A 13,145-nucleotide genomic window follows, 5' to 3' on the forward strand; every position below is an offset into this window, starting at 1 on the left:
TCGTTATTGCTTTGTAATATAGTTTGAAGTCAGGTATTGTGATACCTCCTGCATTGTTCTTTTGACTGAGTATTGCCTTGGCTATTCGTGGCCTCTTGTGTTTCCATATAAATTTAACAGTAGATTTTTCAATGTCTTTAATGAATGTCATTGGAATTTTGATGGGAATTGCATTAAACATGTAGATTACTTTTGGGAGTATCGACATTTTTACTATGTTGATTCTACCAATCCATGAGCATGGGAGATCTCTCCACTTTCTATAGTCTTCCTCAGTCTCTTTCTTCAGAAGTGTATAGTTTTCCTTGTAGAGGTCTTTCACATCTTTTGTTAGGTTTACACCTAGGTATTTGATTTTTTTTGAGGCAATTGTAAATGGAATTGTTTTCATACTTTCTTTTTCCGTTTGCTCATTGTTAGTTTATAGAAATGCTAATGATTTTTCTATGTTGATTTTATATCCTGCTACCTTGCTATAGCTATTGATGATGTCTAGAAGCTTCTGAGTAGAGTTTTTTGGGTCTTTAAGGTATAGGATCATGTCGTCTTCAAATAGGGATATTTTGACAGTTTCTTTACCTATTTGTATTCCTTTTATTCCTTCTTCTTGCCTAATTGCTCTGGCTAGGAATTCCAGTACTATGTTGAATAGGAGTGGAGATAGTGGGTATCCTTGTCTGGTTCCTGATTTTAGAGGGAATGGTTTCAGTTTTTCTCCGTTAAGTATAATGCTGGCTGTAGGTTTGTCATATATAGCTTTTATAATGTTGAGGAACTTTCCTTCTATTCCTAGTTTTCTTAGAGCTTTTATCATGAAATGATGTTGGATCTTATCAAAGGCTTTTTCTGCATCTATTGAGATGATCAAGTGGTTTTTGTCTTTGCTTCTGTTAATGTGGTTTATTACGTTTATTGATTTTCGTATGTTGAACCACCCCCGCATCCCTGGGATGAAGCCTACTTGGTCGTGGTGAATAATCTTTTTGATGTGTTGTTGAATTCGGTTTGCCATTATTTTGTTGAGGATTTTTGCGTCAATGTTCATTAAGGAGATTGGCCTATAGTTCTCCTTTTTGGAGGTGTCTTTGCCTGGTTATGGTATAAGTGTAATACTGGCTTCATAAAATGTGTTTGGCAGTTTTCCTTCCCTTTCTATTTCGTGGAACAGTTTAAGGAGGGTTGGTATCAGTTCTGCTTTAAAGGTCTTATAGAATTCAGCAGAGAATCCATCAGGTCCTGGACTTTTCTTTTTGGGGAGACTCTTGATTGCTGCTTCAATTTCATTTTGTGTTATAGGTCTATTCAGGTGATTAATTTCCTCTTGGTTCAGTTTTGGATGATCATATGTATCTAGAAATCTGTCCATTTCTTTGAGATTTTCAAATTTATTTGAATATAGGTTCTCAAAGTAGTCTCTGATGATTTCCTGGACTTCCATGGTGTTTGTTGTTATCTCCCCTTTTGCATTCCTGATTCTACTAATTTGGGTTTTTTCTCTCCTCATTTTAGTCAGGTTTGCCAGGGGTCTATCGATCTTGTTTATTTTTTTCAAAGAACCAACTTTTTGTTTCATTAATTCTTTGTATGGTTTTTTTGGTTTCTATTTCGTGAATTTCAGCTCTTATTTTTATTATTTCTCTCCTTCTATTTATTTTGGGATTTGCTTGTTCTTGTTTTTCTAGGAGTTCGAGATGTATCATTAGGTCATTGATTTGGGATCTTACAATCTTTTTAATATATGCACTCATGGGTATAAACTTTCCTCTCAAGACTGCCTTAGCTGTGTCCCTTAGGTTCCGGTAGGTTGTGTTTTCATTTTCATTGACTTCCAGGAACTTTTTAATTTCCTCTTTTATTGCATCGATGATCGATTCTTCATTAAGTAATGAGTTATTTAGTTTGCAGCTGTTTGCATGTTTTTTGTCTTTACTTCTGTTGTTGAGTTCTACTTTTACTGCATTGTGCTCAGATAGTATGCACGGTATTATTTCTATTTTCTTATATTTGCTGAGGCTTGCTTTGTGCCCTAGGATATGATCTATTTTCGAGAAGGTTCCATGGGCTGCTGATAAGAATGTATATTGTGTAGAGGTTGGATGAAATGTTCTGTAGACATCTACTAGTAGATGTCAGTTTCTCAAGATACCAAGTAGAATTTAGAAAGGTTATCATATCTCTTTTTGTCTTGAAGACAGTATTGAACGCTCAGAAAGTTCTCAAAACAAAATATTTGCAGTTATTAAGAAATCTGTTTTCAAGAATTAATTAAAATGTAAACATAAGAATTTCCAGAAATATTGGTAATTAACTGTAGAAGTAAAACCTATTTGCTTTTTCTTTGGTTTGTTTAGGTCCCTTATAGCGAATCTTGCTGCTGCCAATTGTTATAAAAAGGAAAAGCATCTTGATCTGGAGAAAAACTGGATGTTGGTACAAAAAGCAAAAGTTTGCTATATAGCTGTAAGTATTTACTTAATTCACGTTTTAAGCCTGTATCACCTGAAAGAATGTAGTGGTTGACTGATAAACATTTAAAAATAATTGTCTTTTACTTATTGTTTACTCATCTCAGAGCATATCTTTGATTCACTATTATACTTACAGAAGAAAAATATAATCATTCTCTATTGGTACATAATTTGTGTTACTTACCTTCAAGTCTATCCCGTTTTATACACGCATACTTCTCAACCAAGCTTAGAATTATGATGTAGGAGAAATTAACATAGTATAGAATCATAGAATTCTGTATTATTAAATCAGTTTCATGAAATCATTTTTTGGGAGAAGGCAGCACTAGAGTTTGAACTTAGGGCCTCAAATTTGCTGTATCCAAGCACTCTACTACTTGAGCCAAGCCCCCGCCCTCATAAGCTCTTTTGAAATCATTCCACAAACTTAACATTTTCTTTTTTTAGGCAGCTTGTTATAAATGAGGCTTGCATTGTGTGTTAAAAATATTAGTAACATAAATATTCACTGCAAATAGTTCAAGCTTATTTTCCTAAAAAAAAAAAACTTAATTGCTATTTATTCCATAGTAATTACCATGACAACTTTTAATTTAATGTTTCAGAAACATTGATTGTGACAAATCCCTTAAATCTGGGAATCAGGGCAGCATGTAATTTGAATTATTAAGTTTTCTGACATAAAAATAATTGGTGAAGAATTCATTTCTAAAATAGAACTATTCTAAAAATTTTCCTGAATTAATCACACCATGATTGCTTTGTTGTTATTTAATGTTAGTTAAACATTGTTGCTCACAAATAAATAGATCCCTATGAAAAATTGAAAGCATCTCATATGAATATAATACATGGTTTTGATATAACAGCTGCTGCCATTCCCCTACCTGAACTGTGTGAAACAGCTGGTAAGATTTGTAAAGAATTGATTATCCAGTACAAGCATGTTATTGAAAATAAAATTATTTCTTTTAGTCTAGTGTTAATGTATCCTACAGCATGTTTATGTGTTCTGCTGTGGGGTTTACAGTATTGTTATTGACTCCTCTGTATAGCAAATCCTGCCCCTTTATGACTGTCCAGTAAATGCATACATTGAGAAGATTATATAATGGACAGGCATGCTATCTCTTTTCTAGTATGTGAGGAAAGTATTTTATTTTTCCCTCTTTATTACTTACAATTGCATTTCTTATATGGTTAAATTTTCCTTCAAAGTTTTCCTAGTATGTTTTTGTAGTATGATTCTTTTTTGTTGTTTCTCCTGTTTTGAGACAAGTTCTCACTGTGTAACTCAGGCTGGCCTCCAACTCACTATTTAGCCCAGTCTGGCCTCAAATTGGTGTCCCTCCTGGCTTAGCCTCCCAAGAGCTGGAATTACAGGTGTATTCTACCACATGCCCTTGTAGTGTGATGTTTTAGGGGATACTTATGTATTATTTCAAATCACCTTAGGTTTAAGAGTCTTAATTTTTCCAAAAGCACATGATTTAAAATTTGACCTGATGTATAGTATATTCTTTAGGTAGACTGTGAAGAAGACAATGTATTCTGATGACAAAGGATTTTTAACTTGATAATTACAATTCTTTGTATTATATAATGGTTGAATCCTGAATTATGTGCCAACTTGTAAACAATGCATAATGATTTGATGAATCTGCATGCTAATGATACACAGTGTAATATATCTAACTAACTTTGGGTGAAAAGAAATTTATAGAAGTATAGACCCACCTTGCAGACAACTCATAGTTTTAATGATTATGTAGTTAACACTTGTAGCTAAATTTAGTAAATGGAATTTTCATAACTTTATTAACTGTTTATCCAAAAGTATAGTTTTATATGAGGCATAAAGTGATCAGTTCTGGTCCAATAAATAAGAAAGGTTGATTCATGTTGTATATTCAGCCAAAAGAAATATCCAAATGGGTTCCATTTGCTATCTCTAATAGTACCTGTTACCTCTTAGTTTCTATTTCAGTATTCTCATAAAATAACACTCTTTAATATTGCCAGACCAACCTTTATTCAACTTGATTTCAAAATAGATTCATTTGGATAACTTACATGCTATATATTGTTCGTGAATATTCAACAAATCTTTAACATCTAGAATTTATTTTACCTATTTATTATTATAAAATATTTATACCTGATTACACTTTGCCCTGAAATCAACTGTGCCTGCTTTCTTTGATTATTGATGATCATAGTCTGTATTCTTCCTCCCCTTCATTTTTAAAGTGTGTTAAGTCTTTTTTTTTTGGTCCAACCTGACAATGCCTATCTTTTCATTTGAATGTTTGTATTTCATTTGAATGTAATGTGATTATCAACATGGTTAAGTTTAAGATCATTGTCTTAGTACTTACTTTCCATTTATCCCATTCTTCATTCTGTTTTTTATCGTTCCTGTTATCTTTTGAGTTAATCTTGTATTTTAATGTTCTCTGTTGACTTAGTCTCCCTTTTTTGTTATTTTAGAATTTATAGTGTACATCTTCCACTTACCACAGTTTGCCTTCAAACTCTGTGACTTCACACATAATATCTTATAATAGTATACCTCCATTTCACCCCTTCTAGACTTTATGCAATCATCTTTACTTTTCAATTTAACACAAAGATTGTTTAATTTTAAGCTTCGTCACATAACATACAACACACATTTTACTTGTACATATTTTATAAGCACCATAGTACCTTGTTATTATTTTTATTTAAATTATCACATCTCATAAAAAGATTTAAATAATAAGAAAAAAAGCATGCATTTATTCATGTAATTGCCATTTTCAGTACTTTTCATTCCTTTTGGTTAGAATCAGGTTTCCATCTAGGATTATTTTCCTTCTGTCTAAAGGGCATTCTTTAACATTTCTTCTATTTGGATCTGTTGGTGATGAATTCTTTCAGCTTTTATATGTTTGAAGACATCTTTATTTCCCATTCAACTTTTTCTTTCTTTTTTTGCAGGGGGCTGTACTGGGGGTTGAACCTTGTGCTTTCAAGGCAGGCATACTACCACTTGAGCCACTCCACTAGCTCGTCTGCTGGTGGATAGTTTTTGTTTTACCTGTTTTTTGGTAGTGACAGTGGTGGGGCTTTTATGATTGTTTATTTTTTGGTTTTGTTTTTTTTTTTTAAGCTACTGGAGTTTGAACTTGGCCTCGTGCCAGGGAAACACTACCACTTGAGCATTCCACCAGCCCTTTTTTGTATTGTGCATTTTCAAGTTAGGTCTTGCAAACTATTTGTCTGGTCTGGCTTTAAACCTTGATGCTCCTGATCTCTGCATCATAAGTAACTAGAATTATAGCTGTGAGCAACCAGTGCTCCACTTGACAGTTTTTATTTTTTTTTCTTTGTCTTTCATTACATGATACGAAATTTGTCATCCTTATTTTTGTACCTCTGTATATATGACCTCCCACCTCTTGGGCCTTTACTTTTACAATTTCATATTCATTACTGGTTTCAAACAATTTTATTATGATGTGCTTTTGTGTTTTCTTTATGTTTCTCATGATCAGAGTTTGTTTACCTTATTAGAGCTATTAGTTTATAGTTTTAATTGTGTTTGAAATGTTTGAAGCCATTTTTCATCACAGTTGTTTCTGGCATCTTTTAGACACTTGACATTGTCTCATAGTTCACTGATATCCTTTGCGTTCTTTAAATTCTTTTTTCTCCTTGTGTTTTATTTTGGATATTTTCTTTTGCTGTGCCTTCTACTTCACTAATATTTTCTTCTGTAACATCTAAACTGTCATGAATCTTACTCATTGTATTTTTCTGGTATGCCTGATAGTTCTTTGCTTTCCATCATGTGAATTTTCATTTTTGGGATACTGGATATTTTGTATATCCAGTATATACAAAATACAGTATTTTGTATATTTTGTTTAGGTGGTTCTATAATTGTACTTTCTGACAGTAAGTGGTTCCCTAGTTTCGTCCTTTGTCCTTAATAATGTCCAAAGTTGTTTTTTATGGTGATGACTGGGTAGTTGCCATAATAGAAATAGGACAGCAAATATTGCTAAGCATCTTACAACTCATCAGACAACATCCTATAACAAAGAATTTTCCATTTCAAAATACTAGTAAAGCCAGCATTAAGAAACCCTGGTCTTAGTGCTGGGGGTGTAGTTCTGTAAGATTTTGCATAGAAACCTATCCATTATTTAATAACTCATTTTTTATGAGAAAACTTTCTAAGTTTCAAATACACTGTAAAGAACTAATGTGCTTGCAACTTTAGGTTTATTATTAGAAGAGTTTTAAACTTTAGAGATAGCTGGGCATGGTGGAACAGTGCCTGCAATCCCAGATACATATGGAAGGCTCAAACAGGAGGATCATGAGTTCAAGGCTGGACTGACCAATATAGCAAGACCGTAGATAGATAGATGTAAATAAATAAATAAAAGTTGATAAAATGGTTTCTTTTAAAAAAAAAACTTTTTTATTAAAAAGATTTTTAAGAAATAAGTTTAACAAAAGTTTTCATTACCTTGTGACTCTGAATAAACAAAGTCAGCCAGATGTATACTTTTTTTACTGCCGGAAAATGAAGCACTATAAGTAAAAGAATATTAAATCCTGTCTTGTCAATAATTATGTAAGAATATGAGACTTGTATTTGAATTTCCTCTTGGCACCCATGCCTATTTCTTTCTTTGTGTACTTTTCCTCATTCCTATTGCATAGAAAAATTCCTCCCATCCTCATCTGCATTGATTTTAAAAAATTTAACCTTTTTTATCCATTTAGGCCTAGAATTTTACCATTTTGGAGAATATGGTTTTTGTGAGGGTGGGGTTTTCAAGTGTCAAATATTTTCATTTTATATCTTCCACTTTGTCTTCATTTGATTTTCTACTAAACTTCATACCTGTACCATGAGTTAAAAAGCTATCTTAGTAGGACATTTATTTAGGGCATGGCATGGTGGCACACGTCTGCAGTCCTAACTACTCAGGAGGCAAAGGTAGGACGATTATAGTCCAAGGCTGGCCAGAGTTGACCCTTTCTGAAAGACAACTAAAAACAGAAGGACTGGGGTCGTTCAAGTGGTAGAGCCTATGCTTTGCAAGTGCAAAGCCCTGAGTACAGTCCCTAGTTCTGGGCGGGGCAGGGGAGAGACATCTATTCATTCATACTGAGTTATGATTAAATGTCTTTTGAGGTCCTGGAACATGCTAGACACATTCTATTACCAAATATTATTAGATATATTTGTCAGTAGTCTGGAAACAATAACTAAGTCCTTAAAATGAGGTGGTATGACAAAAATCTAGTCCAAGGAATTATATATTTAAATTGTATCAGTAATATGGTGTCAACAATAAATAACAAATTAGAATGAATATGTAACAAAATACAAGATAGCTGGGTTTTGAGATTCAGTTATCTTTTAGCACTTTTTACTAAAAAGATTTACTAAAACATGATTATAATTTTCAAACATCATTTTAGTTATGTTCAAAATTTAATACTTGTCATCCAGAATTCCTTCTATCATGAAGAGATTTAAGAAAGGTTCTAGTGAATGTAAGTGGATGTATCTTGCAATGATAACATAAGAGAAACCAAAATAATGTAATAAGAAGAAAGATAGTATTTTAACCTACATTTGAAATGTACTATCCCTCCTTCTCCCATGTATCCAGGCAGATAGAAAAGTTTTGCTAACTTACGACAATTTCTTAAATTCTTTATCTTAAGCCTTATTATAGCATTGGGAAAGGCTTTATAATACCATCTTTAGAAAGTTATACTATTATAATAAGTATAGTTCGGTAGACAAAGTGCACTAATGGGTTTTTTAAAAATATACATATAAACTATCCTATGAATGACAATTAACTAATACATCATGGTTTTTATAAAATATTTAAATAGAGTTCAAAGCACTTTTTGGAATCTGGAAATTAATCTTTTTATTATTCTTCTGAGATTACTAGTTAAAGTGGTGGGATGGTTGTAGTACCCTTGGCCTTTTATCATTCTTCCAAATGCAAGTTTTAAACTTTCATGTATTAAAACTCACATTATGTTGGTCACCTTACGGTTTTATTCCTGCATTTTTAGATGGAGTTTTTTAATTATCATATTCTGTACTGCTCCATTGACTTCATTAGGGATTAACTATGTATTGTTAAGCTTTTATCTAAAAATGTCTTTGAAGGTGACCTTAAGGTGCATTACATTTAAAAATCAAAAGAATAAGCCTGGTGTGGTGGTTTATGCCTGTATCCCCAGTACTCTGAAGCCTGACGTGGTGGAGGATCATTTGAGTTCAAGAGTTTAAGAGACTAGCCAGGGAAGTAGGGAAAGACCCCCCCCATCTCAAAAAAAACAAAAATTCAAACAATGAAATTTAGTATGTGGCATTGTTTGTTCCATCTGTAGCTTTTGTTGTATAATTCCTCCCATACATATGAATCTCTCATGTGAGGGTTATGATTTTATGTGCCAGTTTTACATCCTTTTAAGCAAAGCTCCAAACTGTGTGGTTAAACAAGAAATGTAATACCAATAAAAGTCTTAATTATTTTACTTGTTAAGCATTAGCATTAGGGTTTAATTTTTTTCCATATTCAGTGAGTTACATATGTGACTTATTTTTGGTGCTTTCTCCTTACCAAGGACAATCTTTGATTCTTACTAGAAAATCTTCCAATTGTTACCATACAAATCCTATTTATGTCCAGTTTCTCTAGAATTTTTTAGCAAGTTAAATTCTAACATTATCATTTTCTTAAAGTAATACTTAGTGAGTTTATTTATTTGTTCGTTTATTTAATGTTCTGGGGTAGTATTGGGGTTTAAACTCACTGTCTCTTTTTTGCTAGGCAGGTGCCCTACCACTTGAGCCATGCTACCTTCCCTTTTTGCTATAGTTATGTTTTTAATAGGGAAGTGTCTATCAATAAAGAAGGGAAATCCTTGGGAATACTAACTTTTTTTTCAATAAGCAGAATAATCTTTTTATTTACTTAAAAGAAATAAGGTAGCATTGGTTATAGAAGCTTAGAGCCTAAAGATAGATTGGAAGCTTTTGTGTTGTGGACTTGTGGCATTATAATGAGGTCTTGGGATTTAGTGTGAGATTGGAAAGCATACTGTGTGCTAATTCTCTCAGATTTGTAAGAATGTAAGCATATGTGTAGCACTTAGTTGTTAAAACAGCAAGCTCCTATATAGATCCCTAAATGAATTAATAAATTATTTATTGATTTCCACTTCTATTTATATATTTCAGAATAATCAGCAATTACTTAAGAAACTGTTTACTAAATCTCTTCAATAACCATGATTTTAAGAAAGAGAACTCTTATAAACATTATGACAGTGTACACATTCATGTGATAGTTGTTTTTTTGAAATTGTGTATAAACTAGACAGAAAACCAAGTATCAGCAGAAGAATATCTGTATTCCAACATATTTACTGAGCATATTATAGAATCTTTATAGTTCAGTGTGATTTAACCCATATGTTCTGTTATCTCTAGCCTTCCAGATAAATAGAATGGAATTTATTCTAATTAACAGCTTATTGAGGTATCTGTGTACCGTGGAGTTCACCCATTTAACATATATAATTTAGTGATCGTTAGTATATATACAGAGTTCTGCAAACATCACCATGATCTAATTTTACAACATTCACATCACCATATAATGAAACATAGGCATTAACAATAGTTCTCCTTAACCTCTGGATTTAATCTTACATTTAAATCTCATACTAGTTTCAATGATATCCAGGCATTACAGCTATTAATGATAGAACTGTTCCTGGTTAGACAGATAATAAATAATGTCTTTGTTGGTTTGTATATATAATGGAAGTTGTATGTATGTTTGGATCTCTTGCTCTTTCCTACTTCTCTATTGCAGGTGTTCTAAAGAAGGTCTTTTAAACTTTTGTTCTCACTTCTCTCCACCCCTACCCCGTCCTGCCGTGTTGTGGGTCAGACTCAGGGCCTTAGACCTAAGCAAATGCTCTACTACTAAGCTATGTGCCCAGCCTCATTTATTTCTTTTGTATATAATGCTGTTTTGGTTTAGGACAATTCTTCTTGAAATGCCAATTAACTTTTTTATTTGGGTGGAAATGTTGTCGATGTAGTTTTATTTTAATTTATATTTGCCAAAGTAGGATGGCAAATGAAAAAAAATTAAAAACAGCCTTCCTTTCCAGCACTTATCTAGGAAGGCAAGTTCTTACATAAATTCATATATCTTGTTACTCACCTTCTTTTAATTCTAACCTCTTGACTCTATTAGGCATTTTCTTTCCATCCCTTATTAGCCATAAATTCTTAAAGCCATATTATCTTTTTCTCTAATATTGTTCTGATATAATTAGCAAATCCTAAATAGTTGAAGGTGTTTTGAAAGATAGGCTGCTGCTTTTCCAAACTGTATTCTTCTTGTCCTCTATACATATTTCTAGAACAAGTGTTTCTTTACATTATGATAAATCCTTAGAAGCTTTTCTCTGTAACTCTTTCCTGTACACCTTCACCCCAAACATATCGTTTCTTTCCAGCCTTTCAAATCTGTTCAACTTTGCTGTCTTGACTGCTCAGTTTGTATGTTCATCTTTCAAAGTAATTTCTGTCTTCATTCTATAAAGAATTTCAGACAATCTTGAATTATTTTATTGTTCAGTTTAAAGGATATGACAGAAACTGTAACAAATTACCAAGTATAGAATAACCCACCAAAATTTTTTTCATTCATCTTTTCCATAATGATGTACCTATAATAAAGTTAATAAGCACAACATATTCCATTATTTATCCCACGAAAATATTTTTTCAGATATATAGCTTCTTCTAAGTATAACACTTCTTTAATTTGAAAGCTATAATAAACTGAACAATCTTTAAAATGTTTTACCTGCAACTAACCTTTCTTGGATAGACTAATATGCTTTATTTCATGGTTTTCAATGTTTTCTGAGTTTTGCACTTACTTCTAAAACTTCTGATTACTAATATTTAATTGCTTTCTTAATCATTAATTAGTTTTTGTAAAAATATATTAAAACAAGGAGTCAGATTCAAGGGTGAACAGATAGGGCTTACTGCCAGCAATAAGTAGAATTCTTTAAAATCAAGTACTTTTAATTCATTTACTTTTTAAAAAATATGTATATATTTTGGTTATCTGAATATAACCAAAGAATTTTTATTGCTTAATGTTACTATATAGTTTTATTTTTATTTCAGTCTGTCAAGGCGGTGATTGTGAGGCTTTAAAGTAGACTGTACTTTAACGTCCTCACTTGAACTGAATCAGAACTACATTTTGTAGAGAGTTTGTTATACATTATATAGACAATGGTAAGAATCAGATTGTCCACTGGCTTGTTAGTTTCATAGATGCTTCTATAATATTTGGTGTACTCTTGGGTATATTAAATTATCATATCCTGACAGCAATCCTGAAACATGCCAGTCTTAAAAAGCCATATTTCTGAGAACTGAAGTAAGGCATCATTGAACCATATCTGACATGCCATGTTAATTTCCATAACTATCATTACTGAGAGTGGTAGTATTTCTAAGGCATGGAAAATCTCAACAAATCTACCCAGTAAAAATAGGAAAATATCTTCCCTTATTATTGGGTTTCTAATCATCAGACCTAATTTCTTTCAGTCATATCTTTTTTCTCTTATTGTGAATTATTAAATATTAAGTTTATGATATATGTAAACAGTATTTTGACTTCCTCTTTTTCCTTAGTATCTGATGTTCATGTTGTGAATGAAGACCTCCTGCCATCTCATAGCATATTTATATATACAAATAATTTTGCCCTAAGTAGAAGAGCTGACAGATACATAAGTTAATTTGTTTTCTTAAATTACAGCAAACTGTTTTGTGATTCTATTATGCGTTTGGGGCTGTTTAGTAGAAAAAGAAATTATTAAGCAGCATTTTGGTGATATTTGTATCAGATCTTAAATAAACTTAAACAGAAACTTGTGTACCCCAAAATAAAATATTTCTTTGTAAATTTTTACCTTTTAATTATTCATAATGGGAGGGATACCTTTTTAAATCCTGTATGTCCCTTTCCCCCAGTACAGCTTTTAGATTGTAGATAAACTTCCCAGGTCAGTAATTAACGGAGCTCAGTCATTGCACCCTGTATCATGTGATTTTTTTTTTCCAGTGGAATACATTATTAGAGCACTTACACAGTCAGTCTAGCTGCATCAGCCCAGGCGGCAACAGCAGTGCCATTTTTCACAAAGAAAATGTTGAACAGGAGCCAAATGTTTGGTGGCAGTCTGTTGCTAGGAAATCAAGGTCCTGAGGCGATTAATGACAAAGCAAGCAATAACAAGAAGGCAGAATTACAGATTTAAAAGAGAAAAAAGTGGTTGGTGTTATAATTACCCAAAGAAATCTGCACTCATTAAATTGGCTGTTTTTATGATTGACTTTAATTGGAGGTTAGCTCAGATATTTAGCTCCTTTCCCACCCCTTTAAACACACACAGGCACATAATCTGTAGAACTGCAGACTTGTTTTTCTAAGCATTGAGAGGAGCTTGCCCTGTAATTTGATCCCCACTGACAGATGCATTTTCTATGCTGCCATTTTGAATTAACCTATTGTAGAACAATTTTCTTCA

The 13,145-nt window shown here is 32.4% G+C and overlaps 1 protein-coding gene across 3 annotated transcripts in view; it reads left to right on the plus strand.

Annotated features, from left to right (window-relative positions):
- The window catches only part of Adk (adenosine kinase), a 502,187-nt gene that overhangs the window by 239,813 nt on the left and 249,229 nt on the right, over nucleotides 1–13,145 (plus strand). For all 3 annotated transcript variants that reach the window (XM_074079212.1, XM_020160795.2, XM_074079213.1), the window contains exon 6: nucleotides 2,352–2,460. In XM_074079212.1, the coding sequence (XP_073935313.1) occupies nucleotides 2,352–2,460 (109 nt within the window). The remainder of the gene's footprint in view (nucleotides 1–2,351; nucleotides 2,461–13,145) is intronic.

The sequence above is a fragment of the Castor canadensis genome, chromosome 7 (genome assembly GCF_047511655.1).
Source record: "Castor canadensis chromosome 7, mCasCan1.hap1v2, whole genome shotgun sequence".
In the NCBI taxonomy this organism is placed as follows: domain Eukaryota; kingdom Metazoa; phylum Chordata; class Mammalia; order Rodentia; family Castoridae; genus Castor; species Castor canadensis.